At 34.5% G+C, this 21,223-nt stretch overlaps 1 protein-coding gene across 1 annotated transcript in view; it reads right to left on the bottom strand.

The window, feature by feature from the left end:
- The window catches only part of LOC145247951 (sulfhydryl oxidase 1-like), a 263,655-nt gene extending 242,942 nt beyond the window's left edge, over positions 1–20,713 (bottom strand). The window contains exon 1 of the mRNA XM_080109596.1: positions 19,893–20,713. Within this exon, the coding sequence (XP_079965722.1) occupies positions 19,893–20,214 (322 nt within the window). The 5' untranslated portion in view covers positions 20,215–20,713. The remainder of the gene's footprint in view (positions 1–19,892) is intronic.
- Positions 20,714–21,223: the final 510 nt, after the last annotated feature.

Here is a 21,223-nt window from a genome sequence, read left to right as displayed (position 1 = left end):
TATAGCGAGGAATGGTGCACCTTCTTCAAGTGATGTTACCTCAAGTAATAGCACAAAGCTGGATACTCCACCCGACTAGATGAATTCTTGTCTTAGAATCCAATAAGACCAAGAAACCACCAAAATGTTATAGTATAACATTTAAATGGTCGGTACTTGTACAGTTTAATCAAGACATTAAAAAATGAAAATATCGGAAAAAGGTTATATTGTACGTATCGGTTATGGAACGAAGTTCTCCGAAAAAAATTTCACAATTTCATCAACTAGTTCTTTTTTTTTTTAACAGCGGGAAAACAATTTGTTATGATACCGAGAAAAAGGTTCGATTTTTAGAAAGGAAAGATAGTATTAAAGATGGGGAGGGAGTGTCAGTGCTTTAAACAGAGTTATCTCCACGTGGCGTGTTCAAAAAATTCAAAGATGGCCGACTTCAACGCGCTGTAAAAAAAAAAAAAAAAAAAAAATAGATCAAATTAAATTTTTTTTTTTCGGAGATCTTCAATCCAAAACGGATACGTAGAATATAACCTTTTTTTCAACATTTTCATTTTTGGGTTTGTATTACTGTACACAGATTCGAAAAAGTTGTCAAAAAACAAATATATAACAAAATGTTATCAAAGGCAAGATAAGTTACTTTTCTACCAAACTGGATATATTTTTCGTGTTTTTATTCAATGTAACATATTTATTCAGCTCGAAAAACATACAGTGTTTACCGATGTATTGGAAAATTCAAGATGGCGTCTCACACCCTCTTTAACACCGTAAGTTTGGGAAAAGGTGTTATAAATAAAAAACTATACAAAATACTATTAAAAACCCGCCGAATATATGTCAACCTATTTCACGGTAACATATATTGAGCGAGTTTTTAACAGTATTTTATCCGGTTTTTTATTTATAACACCTTTTCCCAAACTTACCGTGTTAAAGAGAGAATCAGACGCCATCTTGAATGTTCCAATACATCGGTAAACACTGTGTGGTTTTCGAGCTGAATAAACATGTTACATTGAATAAAAACACGAAAAATATATCCAGTTTGGTAGAAAAGTAACTTATCTTGCCTTTGATAACATTTATTTGTTATATATTTGTTTTTTGACAACTTTTTCGAATCTATGTGTACAGTAATACAAACACCCATTTTTTAATGTCTTAATGCACAAGTACCAAATGGTCAATTGGGGAGAGGAGAATTATGTTCTCAACTTCTTTACTAACTCGATGTTTAAAATGTAAAGGAGAGAACGTTACTCGAATATTCGAATGTCTATATATCTCCTTGATTTCTAAGAAATTTGAAGTCAAATGAAAAAAAAAAAAAAGAAAAAAAGCGGCACACTAATATCCCTGGGCACATTGGTTGGGAAGCATCTTTCGATAATGTCGTGAGTATTATACTGTCAGCCAACAAGTGATTGACCTCAACGCTGTCCGGTCAAGAGATGAAGGGCAGGGTGGGATGTAAATGACATACGTTTAAAAAAAAAAAAAAAAAAATGTGAGAAAAAGAAAAAAAAAAAGCTTTCATTTCAATCCATTCCATTGGGTTTATTTATCATCCTTTTCCTTGAGGGAAGTTGAATAAATAAATCAACTTCTTTATCATAGATGACAGGAGTGTTAAAAAGCTTAGTCACTAAATAAATAACAGGATTCCATTTAGATCCATGCCGTCAAGCATTTTTATTTTTACAAAGGAGTCAGCATTTATCAAGGCCTGATGGTCACTCGACAATAAAGGATAAGGAGTGTACCTATTTACTATGCCTCCCCACGAGACAGAGTTAGACACCAGGGTCGTTTTTTAACGTGAAGAAAAGGTACAAAAATAAAAATTGTCTCAGTCGTGAAGGATTTCTCCTCCACCGAAAGAGAACAAGAAATAGAAGTGCAGCATCTGAAGAACAGATGGTATTTATTTGCTTCCCCACCGAGCAAATTAGGCACAAGGCCGACTTTTAATGTGAGGAGTGAAGGGGAAATGGGGACCAACTCCCCGGGGAGTAGGGGAGCTGGATAATGACAATTGGTATGAAGGGTTGCCCCTACATTGACCAAGGTCTTATATGTGAGGTTGCCCACACATATGGTCTTTGCTTGCAGTATCTGCCGGAACAGATGGTGTTTATTTGCTCCCCCACCGAGCAAATTAGGCACAAGGCCAATTTTTAATGTGAGGAGTGAAGGGAGGGGGAAGGGAAAAAGGGGACCAGCTCATGAGAGGTGGGAAATGGGAGCTGGTTAATGGTCAGGCATGTGGGGTTGCTCCCCACATCTGGTCTTTGCTAGTCATAGCTAGTCATAGCTTGCAGCATCTGCCGGAACAGATACTACACTTTGATCTTGGCCAAAAGGCCAAGTGTATCTGCCGGAACAGATGGTATTTATTTGCTCCCCCACCGAGCAAATTAGGCACAAGGCCGATTTTTAATGTGAGGAGTGAAGGGAGGGGGAAGGGAAAAAGGGGACCAGCTCCCGAGAGGTGGGAAATGGGAGCTGGTTAAAGGTCAGGCATGTGGGGTTGCCCCCACATCTGGTCTTTGCTAGTCATAGCTAGTCATAGCTTGCAGTATCTGCCGGAACAGATACTACACTTTGATCTTGGCCCGAAGGCCAATTAGATTCATTAAAGGAAAATGAGTGTAAGGTAGTCACCGAAACAACAATGTCCGATCGGTGGAAGTTGAATCATATTTTATTTGTTAAAAAGTGTTAAAACTAAACTATAAAAGCGACAACACAGTACGTGTAAACATATTTTATTTCAAAAAGACTAAAAGAACTATGTTTTATGTTTTGACTAGCCTGGGCGCCCGGCGTTGCCTGGGCATTTGTAGGTGTGTGTGGAGAAAAAAAAAGTGGTATTAGGCAGACAGGCTCGAGGCAAAGGAGGAAAAGAAAGTGAAAAGAAACGTGACGCGTTAGCTGTTGTGCCCATCGCCAAACAGGAAGTGACGTAGGTTTAAATTAAGGCTAGACAATCGAAAAGAGGGGATGACTTTCGAAAATATCGGTGAAAATGAAAAAAAAAAGAAAAAAAAAAAAAAAAAAAAAAGCGATCCCACCCGGTAGAAAAGTACCCAGTTGAGGGCGAAGGAATCAATTTTTTTTTGCCAATTTTTCAATATTTGTCGGCCGAAGGGTCGCGCTTCAAAATGATACCGATATCGTGAAAGTCTGTGGCCGCTGTCGATAGTTTTTGCAAGACATACAAACATACATTTAAACAGACAGGTGAGATTTATATTATAGAAGATAATACAAGTGTTTAAAGTAAAATTGTCACTAACAAAATATAGCTTTAATTTGGGGGGGGGGCACCTATTGCAAGGTCCACAATATTAGTTTTAATTTTTAAATTAATAAACAATTTGAATTGAGAGAAACGCCACCTCGCGACAGTTTAGTGAAACGCACGAAAACAAAAAAATTGCCGTCGTCTGTGTAATGCAGAAGTGTCGGTTTTGATAAACTCCTATTACCACCCAGAATTAGGGTAAGTGTTGGTTTAGTATGGGGCATTTTTTTGTTTATATCAAGGTTTGCTTTTTTTTTTTTGAACTGATAAACGAAAAACGTTAATCGATTGAATTTAATATTAACCATTAAATATTCGACTTTTATTGATTTTTTCCCGATATAATAATCAACTCAAAACAGAAAATAATCTTTTCATTTTTTATTGAGTTTTAATTATAACATTTTTTTCATCCTATTGATTATTCCTAATTAATTTGAAATTACGTGGTCAACTTAAATAAAATAAAAACAACCGCACGTCACGTGTATATTTGCAACTAATTTATTTTCAGTTTCCCTGGAAAACGTGTTTTATTTTCGGTAGAGGTGCAGATTAGGTCGAAAAAATGTAAAGCTACTGATACCCCAAGACAATTAAAAAAAAAAAGGGGGGGAGGGCAATTTCAACAAGTTAAATTAATTACAAGTCGGTAGATTATCAAAGGTTAAAGAGGAAGAGTCTATTTGAGGACGGCTTCTCGTTTGGAATTCGGACAGAAGCAGTATTTATCAGAAAACAGCCCCTTACCATTTTATCCGCTTATAGTTTCTCGGATTTTTTTTTTTTTTTTTTCTCGCTAGTTTTCAACACTATGTTCGATATAGAGTATAACCCGGATATAAGAGACAGCATATAAGAAACGGATATAAGGAGATTTTCTCTGGTCCTAAATTAGAGCTCGTATTAATGTATAGTGCAACCTGGAAATAAGAGCCCCGGATATAAGAGTCGCGGCGGGGGAGGGTCTTACAGGTGGCTTCGTAGCAGGTCCGAATTTCATGATCGGCAGGAATTGTCACCCCATACACCGATGATTGCGTAAGCAGGAAACACTAGATTCTGCAGGTATAAAAAATTATTATATATGACACAGTGACACACACACTAGTTTTCCGGTTTGTTGTCTATCGTAAAAAAAAAAAAAGCTCTAAAATGTATACTGCTGATTTTTTTTTTTTTTTTTTTTTTAGTTTTATGCGGAGAGGAGATACGTGTTAATTTTGTTACAAAGAAAAGATTAAGTACACACCTAAAGCGGATCTTTTCAGGCCAACATTAAGAAAAAAAAAATGTTTGGTGGTTTCCAGTCGCTAATCGTACTTGCTAACCGGTATTTCTTTTAAGTTTTTTTCTTCTTGAAATAATAGCTAAAACTCGTCACTTCTAACAAAAGAAACGGATGTCACTGACAAATACTTAACGCCCCCCCCCCCCAAAGAATAACGGAAAACATCTTGCTTAAGATTCTTTCAAACTTCCCGGGCCAATTTTTCTACGTCCGATATAATAATCAATAAGTTTTTACTTGCTTTTCATCTTAATCGCCTTTAAAAAGAATTTTTTCGTGTATGCTGAAAACGAATATCGTATTTACTAGTTATGAGTCGATTCCAATATTTTCTTCGATTTCGATACAATTGTCGATTCCTTACTAAGTTCCCGATTCCGATTCTTTATAAATTCTCTAAATATTTACAATGAAGTTGTGATTTTTATCCGATTACCGTAAAAACACATGTTCAGTTTGCAGATATTTTGCTCAAACGTGAAAATACATTTGTGGGGGTGATCTAAAGATTTTATTCTGACTGATAGTTTAGAATCAATAAATATTTACTATTTCATCCTTACTACCAGCTGTAGAAGATTTTGTTTCAAACAAAACCAAATCAAAAAAGATAAAGGAATCGTTTTGGCATCGGAAAATAAATTTTTTCCAATTCTGATACCCAAAAAAGTTGCGATTTTTTCGATTCCCAATTCCGATTAATCTTCCAATACTAGTATTTACATGTTCTGCAAACTATTTTCCGGATATTAAGAGTGAGTTCAACAATGGTCACCACTTTTTAACATAAGGTCCGAGATTGTTTAATTCCCGGAAAACTACTTGTTTGCGGAAAATTTAAATGCGATATTCGCTTTCAGCAGAGTCGAAAACCTATTCGAGACGTCATTTTAAAAGGAAAATGTTATGGTGGAAGTAAACATTTACCAAATAAATAATTGTTTTAACCGTAATAGTTATCCGGAGGAAGCAGCTTACTCAACTGTTTGAAAATCACTTTTTTTTGTTCAACTTTTTAGTTTATTTTAGTGTCCTCTCTACATTCTATTTTTCGTGGTTTACAAATCGGAAACCGCTCTTCGCGGTCATTTCCACGACTGAATTCTCCATGAGGACTTAAGTACCGAAATCCTGCGTACAAATACTAATATTGACAAATAAATTAGTAACTAAAGCTTCGGAAAAAAAAAAAAAAAAAAAAAGTTACTCGTTCTCGTCAACGAGAGGGGGTCATGAACTAGGTAGGTGATAAGTTTACGCTAAATATAAATAGTAAAATAAACCTTCCATTCTAAATATTTTAATGTCTGTATTTCCAATCTGCTGGCGTAGGTGTATCAGGATTTTTGTAGGAATTTTTGACACCCTTAACACGAAACTGCGAATAAAATATAAAAATCTCGTAATTTCTCTGTTAAAAGTGGGTTATTTATTTTCTTTATGGATTATACTTCCAAAATAAACTATTAAAATTGTTTTAAAAGTAATAGAAATTTTTTTTTTTTTTTAAAACAGTAATGAATTTTCCGAACTCAATATTTTTCAATTTTTAAACATCTATCAAAATTTTTCTATTGATTGTATTTTTACGATATTTTCAGGGTCAATGCGAAATTTTATGTTCTTTCCAATAAACCGAATATAATATTTTAGACAAACTTTTTTTTTTTTAATTCACGCCCCCCCCCCCCATTTTCAAGTTTCTATTAAAAAGTAAATAATTTATGTTTAATAGTTTTATATATCACAAATTGAAGAGAAAAGGTCAATAAATAATATATTCAAATTTAAAACAAAAAAAACCCCCGTTTTTTAGAAATTTACCTGTAAAGTCCGAAGTTTAAAACCTTTTTTTTTTTTTTTTAAAAACACATTGTTTTTTTGTTTTTTGTTTTTTTTAATGAAACCTTGGTCCTTGCTCCTTTAATTGAAAAAAAAATTAGGGCTTGAATTACATTTTTCGAGGAGTTATAAGCTTGGAAAGATGGGGTGGAATTATTCACTATTTTCACGAGTGCTGGCGTGTAATCGTGACAAATAGAAAATGTCATTTTTACTTTGTGAGGTTTCCAGAAAGAAGGCAAAGAGTAAAACTTGGACATGGTAGCTACTTTCAGTCTCGACAGACTATGGATACCCACTGTAAGGGTACCTGCGCGTGGAATTTTTGTGGCAAGAGTTGCGCCATTCCAACTACATCTCTCCAGAGTCGACGTTGTTAAATACCAGTGGCAAGTGGAGGTTCACGTCGACTAGAAACAAACGCCAAGATAAGCGGAGAGCACATACAACGTCTAGAATTCTCAAATGGTCACCCATCTAGTACTCGCCAGGCTCAATGTTGCTTAACTTCGATGATCTGACTAGAACTGGTGTGTGCACGTGATTATGATGAACATATATACATTTGATGAACACCAGACACTGTCCTCGAGTGTGTAGGGGGTTTCTCTGTAGATGGGTTTGACAGGACAACCTGGCATGAAAATATTTTTCTCTACAAGTAAACCCTGACTAAGTATTAAAAATCATGGTATTCGCAGTCCAAAATAAGATCTCCATGGTAGGGCTAACGTACATTGGCTTTTACAAGAATGGTGCAGTGATGTTACCTTAAGTAACATCATGAAGCTGGTACTCCACCAGACAAAGCGAATTTTTATCCTGGAATCCAGTAAGACCAAAAGAACACAAGACAAGTATAACTTATTTTAATGGTCGATTGGAGAGAGGAAAAGGTAGCACCCGAGTAAGTTACTCTGTGCTAGTGCAGTTATTGATCTGCGCTATTTTTTAAATAGTATTTTCAAGTTTAATCAAAATTTAAAAAGATATGTTTTTATTAAATTGTAAGGTTAAAGTACAGAATAGGTACAAAACACCCTCCCCTCCCCACGTTAAGAACGGCTTTCTAAATAACCTTATTTCAGCACGGATCAATAAGTGCACTAGTACCAGTTACTCTTCTACCTATCTGAAGTTTTGTGTGTGTGTGTGTGTGTGTGTGTGCTTTTGTCTTTTAAAGCATTTATTTAGTTTGAAATATAAGTAGTGCTCAATCTTGAGTTAGAACAAAAAAAAAAAATGGCCGATTTGAGACGGCCATCTGAGCAAACCAACCTCATGATTGTGGGTTTGTGGGGGAATTGTTGATTGCCCATTATTTACTACACTCTTGTAGATTTTCCAGAAATCACGGGATCCTAATTTGTGTTTCGATGCGTTTTTTGGTTGTTTCAGTGATTTCTCTCTTGGCGTTCGCTATTTCTTTCTTACAGTTACTTCTAGCTTCTATATACTTCTGTCTGTTTGAACTGGACTTATGTCGGTTAAATGTGCGGCACGCATGTTGCCTTTGCACGATGGCAGCTGCACAAGTACACCATTGGGGAGAGTGGGGCTTGCTATAAAATTTCCGCGTGGGAACATGTGCTTCAATGTCCATTGGCGCCCCCTTCTCTCGTCCTCGTCAGCAAAATAGGCAAGATGGCCGGGATACGACCGATCATTAAAATTTGCTTTTCCTCCGTAAAAAAAAAAAAAAAAAAAAAAAAAAAAAAAAAAACTACTTGATCAAATACTCGCTCAAAAATCGAAAATTAAAACTACTGATAGAAACCTGCCCAATAAATATTTTCTTGTCACTTTCGTTTTGTTGTCATGGAATCCCATATGATTAGAAGTTCAAAAGTACCTTATTTAAATAATCGATGGGGGGGGGGGAAATTATGTTCCTAACTTATTTACTAACTTAATGTTTTCTTTGGCTAAGAACAAAGTGTAGTATCTGTCTGATGCTTACACTTCATTTTTTTCTGTCTTCGGTCAGTGATGGAAATCCTTCTAGAATGAGACCATTATTTTTGTTCCTATCCAGAATGCTCCTTTTTGGGGAGCTGGATTTTCCTCCACATTAAAAACCCCGTGGGAAGTCAAGTAAGTAGGAACTTAGTGCTTCAGGGGGGTAAAGGAGAACTTTACTGGAAAATTCTCATATAGGGATCAAATGTTAGCTCAAGAAAGTGGGCCGAGAAAAAGAAAAAAAATAACTTTAATGAATGATTGAAACGTCACGTGCAACGTATTGTATATAATTTCTATACTTTTGACACGTCCATTGACAACAGACAGTTAACATTACAGGTGTTATTAAATCCAATAAACACATGTTGAAGATCAGATTGACCGGTGGGTCGCCTAAACATGCGTCTAAAATATTGAAAATATATATTGTACGTATTTTCACTTTTTAATGTCTTGATTAAATTAAATAATTTTATTTTTTTTTTCAGTAAAAAAAGTAAAAATAAATAAAAATCAGCTCTCCCTTTAAATTAATTCAGTCAAGGGAAAAGTGTTCCTTCATTTCGCGCAGTGGCAACACGGGGTCAGTTCAAGGAGGCATTGTGTGAGGGACGGGGTGAAGGGAGTTCCATTCCCACTACCATCTCCCGGAACAAAAATGAACTCTAGAATAGTACAAAAATGCCCGCGAACTGACACGTCGGCTTTCTTCGACACAGCGAGAGAGGGGGGGGGGGACACCTAACAATAAACTGACACCCTCCCGAAAAAAAAAAAAAAAAAAAAAAAAAAAAATACAGGGGATGCTTGAAAGGACGGCCTTTCCAGGATAAACTCTAAATTCCGACTCTAAATGAGGTTAAAAGGACAAACCAGGGTCACACATTAACTTTATTTGAAGAGAATTCATTTTGGGCGATTTTATGAGTGGGAGGGGGGGGGATCAAAGTTCCATCTACCTACCAGCCTAGTGTGTTATATATATATATATATATATATATATATATATATATATATATATATATATATATATATTACTTGGTTTCCTTTAAAATGACTTAACAGTTTTCGGGTATGCTAAAAACGAATATCGCATTTAAATTTTCCGCAAATAAGTTTTTCAGATATTAAGCAATGTAATCCGCTGTTAAAAGGGTGCTTGTGCACTTTTGTTGCCGCGCTATTTTTTTAAATAGTTTTTTCAAGTGAAATTCAAGTTTTACGATACCTTTTATATTAAATTGTTAAGTGGTGAATAGTTAGAAAACACCCTCCACTCGCCATGGCTTTCTAAATAATAACATTTTAGCACGGTAACAAAAGTGCATAAAAGTGATGGCTATTGTATGCGCAGGCGCGCATATTTACGGAAAATTTAAATGCGATATTCCGTTTTTAGCATACCCGAAAACTTGTAAAAGTTGTCATTTTAAAAGGAAAATATTAGGGTGGAAACCCAATAAAAATTTACCCTTGTTTATCGAATTGCTAGGTGAAAGTACAAGATACAAAAACAAGTTACAAAACACCCTACCCATGTTAAGAATGGATTTCTAAATAACTATTTTCGCCCGAGTCAAAATGAAAGAATGTCGTCCATTTTTCTCAATTCCAATAAGTTACAATGGCAGCTTCCAAGTACGCAGTCGAAATTACCTGAATATTACTTAATTATTAAACAAAACAACTTTAATCGTGTTCGCGGGTGGAAAATTGCCGTCATCTTGTTTAAATCAAAACTGAAAATTATCTCCATTTTTAACTGACCCCCCCCCCCACGTGAATCTGAAACTTGAGTCTGTAATCGATTATATTAACAGGGGAAAAAAATACATTTTAAAGATGACAGCAGAATTTTTTGTGAAAATAGCGAATAATTCCACCCCATCTTTCCAAGCTTATAACTCCTCGAAAAATGCAATTCAAGCCCTAATTTTTTTTTTCAATTAAAGGAGCAAGGACCAAGATTTCATTAAAATAAAAAAAAAAAAAAAAAACGTGTTTTTTTTTTAAAAAGGTTTTAAACTTCGGACTTTACAGGTAAAATTCGACGAGAACACGATGTCCGTTTTTTTTTTAAATTTGAATATATTATGTATTGACCTTTTCTCTTCAATTTGTGAGTAAATAATTATGTACTTATCCGAGTCGAAATTAATTATTATTAGACATTTACAAAATTGGAGGCGTGAATTATTCGACCCCCTGTCTTTCCAAGCTTATAACTCCTCGAAAAATGTAATTCAAGCCCTAATTTTTTTTTCAATTAAAGGAGCAAGGACCAAGGTTCCATTAAAAAAAAAAAAGAAAAAAGAAAAAACAAATAACGTGGTTTAAAAAAAGGTTTTAAACTTCAAACTTTACAGGTAAAATTCTACAAGAACACGATGTCCGTTTTTTTTTAAATTTGAATATATTATGTATTGACCTTTTCTCTTCAATTTGTGAGTAAATAATTATGTACTTATCCGGGTCGAAATTAAGTATTTACTTTGTAATAGACACTTAACAATTGGGATGGGGGGGGGGGAACCGTGAATAAAAAAAAAAAACGTTTGTCTAAAATATTATATTCGGTTTATTGGAAAGAACATAAAATTTCACACTGACCCTGAAAATATCGTAAAAATAGAATCAATAGAAAAATTTTGATAGATTTTTAAAATTTAAAAATTTAAAAATATTGAGTTTAAAAATTGAAAAATATTGAGTTCGGAAAATTCATTACTGTTTTAAAAAAAAAAAAAAATATTTTTATTACTTTTAAAACAACTGTAATAGTTTATTTTGGAAGTATAATCCATAAAGAAAATAAATAACCCACTTTTAACAGAGAAATTACGAGATTTTTATATTGTATTCGCAGTTTCGTGTTAGGGGTGTCAAAAATTCCTACAAAAATTCTGATAGTGCTACAGCTCCACGCAACACCTTTGTAAATACCGGGTGACGAAACTTGAAAAATAGTGGGTTATCTCAGAGTTTCGTCACCCGGTGTTTACGATGTTTCTGCAAAATGAAACGAGTTGGGGTTTTGGGGGTTTGTTATCGTTGACAATTTTTTCGAATCTACGTGTACCTATTTACTATGCCTCCCCACGGGACAGAGTTAGACACCAGGGTCGTTTTTTTTTTACGTGGAGAAAAGGTACAAAAATAAAAAATTGTCTCAGTCGTGAAGGATTTCTCCTCCACCGAAAGAGAACAAGAAATAGAAGTGCAACTGCAGCATAACACGTGTATCGTAAAACAAACCCGCAATTTCTTCGGCAATATATTGTACTCGATTCGTCAGTATTATGGAGTTTAAATTTTAATATTTACTAATTTTTTTTCATAATTTGGAAACTAAACAATCCATGTTTTTTTTTTGTTTTGTTTTTTTAACTTTTGTGTATTTGTGAATATTCATAAAATATTTTGTTTAAAAATATCATCTTTTTAATAAATTATAATCAAATTATTTAATGATTTCAAAAAGTCCTGTATATTGTTTAAAATAAATGTATTTTTTACGACCTGCCCCAGCATAGTATAAACACCCCAACCACCCATGTTAAGAACGGCTTCCGATGTTGGGAGTTGTTTATTCCGAAAGCCGTTCTTAACACGGAGAGGTTTGGGGTGTTTATAATATAATGGGGCGTGTCGTTTACCATAAGTGTTTATCATTAAAAAAAAAAAAAGTTCTGTTTATATTGCTTATGTCTGCTTGTTTAAAACTAGTAAAATACCGGTGATTAGGGAAAGTTGGTTCCTTTTCGAGACTATTTTGCCAATCCTGCATCGAAAAATATGCCGGATTGTCTATATATATATATATATATATATATACTAGCATTTCAGCCCGGCGTTGCCCGGGTGTTTGGAGGTGTATGCTGAGAAAAAAAAAAAGAAAAAGAAAAAGCGGTCAATTTTTTTAAACTTTGACCCCTATTATGTCCCCTTAACATTCATTGTTTTGGACTCAAATCAAGTTAAGTTATATCCATGTCCAAGGAACCTATATCTAAAATTTCAAGTGTTTAGACCCACAATTGGCGGAGAAGTTTGGTAGAATTCTCAAAGGTCAAATCGTTGAACTTTGACCCCTTGCTCGGGTGTTTGGAGGTGTATGCTGTGCAAAAAAAGCAAAAAAACAAAAAAAAAATGGTTCATTTTTTAAAACTTTGACCCCTATTATGACCCCTTAAAATTTATTGTTTCGGGCTCAAATCACTTTATTAAGTTAGATCCAGGTTCAAGGAACCTATATCTAAAATTTCAAGTGTCTAGACCCAAAATTGTCGGAGGAGTTTGGTAGAGTTCTTAAAGGTCAAATCGTTGAAATTTGACCCCTTAACAGCCAAATTTCTGGCTGACACCCGTCACATCGATTTTCCCAAATCTCAGTACCCGGTATTTCAAATTTCGAGTCTATAGACTAAAAATTTACAGAGTTATTGCGTAGGGAAATGTACACAGACAGACAGACAGACAGACAGACACGTTCACTTTTATAGATATATAGATATATGTGTGTGTGTGTGTGTGTGTGTGTGTGTGTGTGTGTGTGTGTGTAAACCACTTAATTTTGTTGTCTGTCCTACAAAATGCCTGACAGTGGTCCTGAATGAGAATCGCCCCCCCCCACCTCCTTATAATTTTCACCGGTATTTTGCTGTTATTTTTTACGACCTCTCCCAGCGTAGTATTACCCCCCCCCAACCTCAAAAACTATGTTACATACTGAAACATACTATAAAAAAATATAGAGGGGAGGGGGTGATTCTCGTTCAGGTCCGCATGCCCGACTGTATCAATTTTTGGAGCCTTAAACCTAATTTTGTCTACATTATAAGGTGCTTGTACCGTTCACTGACAAGTAATACGATATATTACTAATATATATATATATATATCCTATTCTCTACCCCCCCCCTCCTCGACATGACCCCCACCCTGTGAACTGCTGTATGAAGTCAAAATTATCATTGTTACGCATTGGCAAGCGGTGGCATTCATTCACCCTAGGCAGATTGAATCGCCTTCCCTGTACGAGAGTTTCATATGAATATAAAGTTCCTATTTACAGTGCTTTGCTTCCCCATGGGACAGAGTTAGAGACCGTCTTTTTAACGTGGAGAAAAGGAACAAAAAAAAAAATTTAATTAAAAATTGCCTCAGTCGTGAAGGACTTCTCAACTGACAGAACAAGAAATTGAAGTGCAACATCTGAGGAACAGATAATACACTTTGATCTTGGCCCGAAGGAAGCGATCCCCAGTCGCATGTATATCTCTTAAGGGAGACGACGACGTTAGGTTTTTGCAGTTGTGACAGGGAGGTTTCGGCGTATGGTATTCCCAAGTGGTCACCCTTCTAGTACTGACCAGGCTCAACGTTGCTTAACTTCGATGGTCTTACGAGAACCGGTTTTGTCAACGTGGGATTATGCCGTGCTATTACGCTTTGAAACAGGACTGAAGCAGATTTTTTTTTAGCTTTGTTTACAAAAGCTTTGGCTGTCAAGTGGGGAAAAACGCAAATCTTTACTACAAGGCGATCATAAACAATGAAAGTACAGAATAGTAAACATTGCTCCCTCCACATGTTAAGGATTTCTACAAATTAGAAACATTCTTAACATGAGGAGGGGATGGGTTGGGCTTTTGTTAATTATTCTGGGCCTTCATATAAATATTTTTACGTGGTTATAACAGAAAAATTAGTATTTTAACAGATTTTTTTTTTTTTTTTACTAGTAGTAATTTACTACTATTAAGTTTTGTTTAGTTCGATTCAAATTTTGTAGAAGCACCGAACAATCTATTCTCGTTTGATTAAAGGAATTTCAGTCCGAAATACCGGAGTTTGAACAAATGGTTCTCAAATCGAAATATACGAAGGAAGGGGCGTTCCAATAATAATGCTTCTATTATTGTTTGGTATTAGTGCAGACTGCAGAGAGTGATCCGGACGTAAATAATAACGCTATTATTTAAAAAGCCATTCTTAACATGGAGTGTTTTGTACCTATTCTATACTTCAACCTTACAACTGAATAAAAAAAAAAAAAAAATAAAACCTTAATTAAACTTGGAAATACGATTTAAAAAAATAGCGCGGATCTACTGCACTAGCACCTATTTTTTATTCCGCCCGAATAGATCAGAGGGGGGGGGGTGCAAATTGCATTATGATAACTGAACTTTTGTATTCACGACCTGAAAGGTTGATCTCCGTTGCAGATATTGACGGTATGAGACTAAGAAAGTAACTCATGCATGCACGTGCTTCCAGAAGCAGAGGTGCAGGTGCGTTATTGGATCCAGGGTGTATTGTACATATTCTGTATTTTAACCTTACAATTGAATAAAAAAAATTTAAAAAAAAACAAAAAAAAACGGGTTTGTTTTGACATATAGATCCGAAAAAGTTGTCAAAAAAACAAAAAAAAAACAAATAAAAAAAAATATTATCAAAGGCAAGATGAGTTACTTTTCTACCTAACTGGATATGTGTTTAATGCAACATGTTTATTCAGCTTGAAAAAGTGTTTACCGATGTATTGGAAAATTTAAAATAGCGACCGCCGATCGACTCTCTCTCTCTCTCTCTCTCTGAGACAGTAAGTTTGGGAAAATGAGTTATAAATAAAAAAAAAAGTCAAAATACTGTTAAAAACCCGCCGAATATATGTCAGCCTATGTCACGGTAACATATTAAGTTTAACTTATTATTAAGCGAGTGTCTAACAGTATTTTGTCTGTTTTTCTTTATTATACCCCCCCCCAAATATAAAACTTTAATTAAACTTGGAAATACGATTAAAAAAAAAAATAGCGCAGATAGATCACCACTCTCTGCATTGCAATTAGCACAAAAAAAAATTAAAATTTCATAACTTTTCACAAGGGGGTTCAGTTTTAAATTATAACGTTGTACTAAATTGAACACGAACTTTGTGACCGAGATGAAAAAAAAATGGCAACTCTCTGATGTGACCGGAAGGTACAGAACGCAGAGGTTAAAAAAAGAAGATTTATGGGTTTGTATACTGTACACAGATTCGAAAAAGTTGTCAAAAAACAAATATATAACAAATAAATGTTATCAAAGGCAAGATAAGTTACTTTTCTACCAAACTGGATATATTTTTTGTGTTTTTATTCAATGTAACATATTTATTCAGCTTGAAAAACATAGTGTTTACCGATGTATTTGAAAATTCAAGATGGCGTCTCACACCCTCTTTAACACCGTAAGTTTGGGAAAAGGTGTTATAAATAAAAAACTATACAAAATACTATTAAAAACCCGCCGAATATATGTCAACCTATTTCACGGTAACATATATTGAGCGAGTTTTTAACAGTATTTTATCCGGTTTTTTATTTATAACACCCTTTCCCAAACTTACCGTGTTAAAGAGAGAATCAGACGCCATCTTGAATGTTCCAATACATCAGTAAACACTATGTTTTTCGAGTTGAATAAACATGTTACATTGAATAAAAACACGAAAAATATATCCAGTTTGGTAGAAAAGTAACTTATCTTGCCTTTGATAACATTTGTTATATATTTGTTTTTTTGACAACTTTTTCGCATCTATGTGTACAAGTATACAAACCCAGATTTCTTTACACTCCCTCACCCCTCCCCCATCTATGTATGTATGTATGTATGTATCTATCTATCGTGGTCACGAAGTTCGTGTTCAATTTAGTACGTTATAATTGAAAACTGAACCCCAACGTAAAGTTATAATTTTTTTTTTAATATAAGCTGAAACGTAAGTCTGTAATTAACAGAAAAACTTTTTTTTTAAATAAATTATGGACGCAAAAGATTCATTTTAACAGGACAACTTTTTTCGTAGCAATTTTTTTATTTATTATTTTTTTTTAATAGGAGGCTTTACTTTTGGAACGACCCTCGTACAATACTTCACGATAGTCGAAGGCGGAAGATGGGAATGGTACTAGTAGTCAGAATAATCCAAATAGATACGGAAGAATGATAACCTTGAATCTTAACTCCCACTCCCACTAAAAAATAAATAAGTGGCGGACCTGTACGAGAGTGCCCACCCCCTAAGAATGCGTGTTTTTCACTTTTTTCTTGACCGACGATTATCATAGGTTAAGTGCTAATATGATTAGCAGAAAAAAAAAAAAAAAAAAAATTGAAATAAGGAGATTCAGTCACTTTGTCGTTATAACGTTTTAATCACGTGACACGTCGGTCAAGAACCTGAGAGTAAGTCAGGTAGCTAGGAAGTAGAACGATTTACAACGAAAAAGTGAACCCCCTTCTTAAAAGTCTTCCCCCCCCCCCGGTTTATGATACTCAAGTCTAATCTATGATAATCGTCGGAAAAAAGTTTCGGCGGACGTTATCGAAAGTGGGCCCCCCCCCCCTAAATTCCACTATTTTTACTTTTTTTTTTTTTTTTTTTTTTTTTTAACTTTTTTCCTATTAATATCATCGATTACAGATTAAAGTTTCAGATCATAAAAAAAAAAAAAAAAAATTTTTAGATTAAAAAAAATTTCATAATTTTTCATATAGGGGTTCAGTTTTCAATTATAACTTTGTACTAAATTGAACACGAACTTTGTGACCGCGATGAAAAAAAAAAATGGCAACTCTCTCTGATGTGACCGGAAGGTACGGGTTAGAATGGAGGGGTTTAAAAAAAAAAAAAAAAGAAAAAAAAAATTCTTTACACCCCCTCCTCCCACTTTCATCTATGTATGTATCTATTCATCGTGGTCACAAAGTTCGTGTTCAATTTAGTACAACGTTATAATTGAAAACTGACAGCCCAACGTAAAAAGTTATAAAAATTTTTTTTTTTTTTTTATATGAAGCAAGTCTGTAGTCGATGATATTAACAGAAAAAAAACTGAAAATTGTGGAATTTAGAGCGAGGGCACTTTCGACAACGTCTGCCAAAGTTTCAAAAGAAAGTGTAAAACACGCATTTTTTAGGGGGTAGGCACTCTCGTACAGGTCCGCCAAATAAGCTAATGTTTAAACGTCATGGTATAGAAGTAACGCGAGTAAAATACTATACATGCATTAAACATGTCTTTATTATTATTATTATTATTATTACTAAATGTGTAATCATTTCTATTTAAAATATATTCAATATTATGCATGCACAATTGAGAAAAGCGCGCTTGAAACGTGTTAACCTTCTGTCAATAAGCTTACTCAAAACAAAGAAATTTAAGTTACGGACAAAGAAAACCCGATCAACTTTTGTATCTAAACTTCAAATGTTTTGTTTTAAATTTTATTTTATTTTGGTCCTAATGCAATGCAGAGAGTGATCCGTCCGATCCGCGCTATTTTTTTTAAATCGTATTTCCACGTTTAATTAAAGCGTTTGTTTTTATTCAATTGTAAGGTTAAAGTAAAAAACACCGTCCCCTCCCCATGTTAAGAATGGCTTTTTAAATAATAACGTTATTTCCGCGGCACGGACTGCATATTTTTAATACTGGCCGTGCCATCTTTTTTTTTAAATGATATTTTCCAAGTTAAATTCAATTTCTACGGTTTCTTTTGTTGGTATATATGCAGTTACCGCGTGAAAAGAGTTATTTAGAAATCCATTCTTAACACTGGGATGGCAATGCTGTAGTGCTACTGCTGTACTCGTTCACCTTACAAATTAAAAGATATCGTAAAACTTGAATTTAACTTGAGTAACTTCTGTGTATGGAGCAGCATCTTATTTTGTAAACTGTAAGGTGAAAATACAGAATATTTTATTCCTCTCAAAGTTAAAAATACATTTTTAAATAATTACGATAGTATTGGTTCTCATGGAACTTTTGTCTCCCTGTTTCTAGCCTTTTTTTTTTTCTCGTCACATACATGCCTATATTCCGAATCTGTAACAGTGATGGTACTTATGCATTTTATGGGTACTAGTGCAGAGAGCGATCCGGACGTAAATAATGTTATTATTTAAAAAGCTATTCTTATCATAGGGAGGGTGTTTTGTACCTATTCTATACGTTAACCTTACAATTGAATAAAAAAAAAAAACTTTAATTAAACTTGGAAATACAATTTCAAAAATAGCGCGGATCACTCTCTGCACAAGCACCCATTTATGTTACCGCGCTGAAATAACATTTAGAAACCCATTCTCAACATGCGGTGGGAAGAGGGGTTCTGTAACTTATGTACTTTCACCTAACAATTTAATAAACAAAAACATAATTAAATTTAACTTGAAAATATTTAAGAAATAGCACGGTAACAGACGCATAAACACCAAAATGATTTTAATTTAAAAAGATTTTACTCTGTAATAATTTATATCAGTATGAAATTAGTTGAACTTTTAAGAAAGTGTTTGACAGTTTGGATAATGTATTTACTAATGCCGGCCCACAGGTACGAATTCGGAATAGCATGTGAGCGAGAAAAAACGAGGCTAGAAACGAGGAGACAAAGGTCCATGAGAACCAAACCACGTTATTATTTCATCACAGTCCGTAGTCTGCATAAGTACCATTTTTTTTTTTTTTTTTTTTTTTTTTTTTTACACACAAAGGAGTTACCACGTATCAAGGCCCGGAGGCCACTCGAGGATAAGGCTTAATGTGTGTAGTCATTGGAATAGTGTAATAAACGTTTACGCGACCCTCAACGAGAATCCCCCCCCCCCTATAATTTTAACTGGTATTCTGCAGTTGGTATTTTTTTTTAGGACCCAACTCAGCATAATATAAACACTCCCCTTTCATGTTAAGAACGGCTTCCGGAATAAACACTCCCCCCTCCTCCAACCTCGAAAATTATACTAAATACCAAAACATACTATAAAAATTATAGAGCGGGGTGATTCTCGTTCAGATCCACCATCGTTTGAGGTAGAAATTTGGCATAATCAGATTATTTGCGAGGACGGTTTGTTCAATAAGAACTTGTTTACGTTGGACTTGAAGACGATAATATTGTAGTCGGCTGGAAAGCAGACCAGCGGAACAGTTCCACAGACGAAAAAAGCTTTGATGGAATCCACGTCTAAGTAACTTTTTTTCTTTGAGTATTTTTTCTACGATCTGCCCAAGCGTAGTATAAACATCCCCAAACCACCCCATGTTAAGAACGGCTTTCGAGGTTGGGTGTGTTTATTCCGAAAGTCGCTCTTAACATGGGAGGTTATGATGTTTATAATACGCTGGGGTACGTCCTAAAAATTTACCCTTTTTTTTTTTTTTTTAAACTTATATATGGTCAATGTGAACTGCTTGTCCAATCCAACCTCCAAAGGGTGTTTATTCCGAAAGCCGTTCTTAACATGGGGAGGTCGGGAGTGTTTATTTCGGAAGGCAGTTTTTTTTTTTTTTTTTTTTCACCCTCCCCGTAATCAACTTCTTACAGGTAAGCCTTCGGGTGGTCCCCCCGTGAACTTTCACCATCATTACATTTGTATAATTTAAATGTTGTTTATATATATACATTTTTACTTACCTTTTAAGTCTGTGGCGAGTTCTTTATAAGTTGGAGCAAATGTCATGCAGTGTCCACACCAGCTGTTGTAAAACTCAATAAACCATATCGTTGAGGAACCGGTTACGGTCTCCAAAAAGTTATTTTTAGTTAAAACAACGACATCATCCGTGGTCGGGTTGTAGAGGCCCATTGGTATGGCCCCGAGCAGGTTCCTTGCCCCCACCGGGACGGACCTGCCTGATAAGAGCAACAAGAAACTGGCAATAACAAAACGGAATTGGGGGAGCGACACTGAAAACAGACCCCGAAGGTGGTCACTAGACAAACGTGGAGTTAACATGATGTTATCAACAACAATAAAATCATGGTCCGCCTAAAGATTTTAAGAGGGAAGGGGGTCTCAAAAGAAAGACAATTTCGGTTTTTTTTTCTTTTTTTTTTCTTTTTTGAAAAATAAAAAGATTAGTTAAAAAAAAAAAAAAACCAGCGAAGTTATATTTTTTTTTAAATAAATTTTATAATAAATTGAATCTTAATAGTAAAATTAGACGCGACCCCGAAAACAAACCACGTTTTTTTTGTTTTGTTTTTTTTTTTTAGTGAAAGAAAAAGTATTTAAAAAAAAAATAAATAAATAAAAGAGAAAGACAAATAATGAAATTAATCCGGGTAAATGAAGCAGTTGAGTACTGGTTTTATGTTATTAATGTTGTTGCAAGCCAGATTTTATGTTTTGAAGTAAATAATATCCCTTTTTGTTGGTCGGTGCGCGTGTGTTTTCGCCAACAGGAGAGGGTCGCGCGTGTACGCAGTTCACAAACGATGTCTCAACGACAAGTGTCGGAAATGTTTGGAGAGCGAGCAACAAGGGAGGCCACTCTAGTTGGCAGATTTTACTCACAATCAATCTGTAGAGGACGACGTCGCGCGCGCACGCACGCTCTCTCTCTCTCTTCTTCCCTCTCTTGCAAGCTACCTATTCTGTACTTTGATGAGACGTGAAACGAAGAAACAGCTGTCTGCGGGTGACTACCAGTTACTATGTATAAACAACAAATAATAAACACTAAATAAAAAAAAAAAACGTTGCATTTGTATCTGACCATGTTTCCAATCACACCGAGGATACCTTCGTTAGACGACGAAACAGCTGTTTACGTTGACTTGTTTATATATATATATATATATATATATATATATATATATTACAATTTTTTTTTAATAATGAAAAAAATTTTTTATATAATTATTACAATAATAATTTTTTTTTTAATAATTTTAAAAAATTTTATATATATATATATATATATATATATATATATATATATATATATATATATACTAGTGGG

Source organism: Euprymna scolopes, chromosome 26 (genome assembly GCF_053919585.1).
Source record: "Euprymna scolopes isolate OS-2025 chromosome 26, ASM5391958v1, whole genome shotgun sequence".
Classification (NCBI taxonomy): domain Eukaryota; kingdom Metazoa; phylum Mollusca; class Cephalopoda; order Sepiida; family Sepiolidae; genus Euprymna; species Euprymna scolopes.
This window is presented reverse-complemented; position numbering and strand designations above follow the sequence as displayed.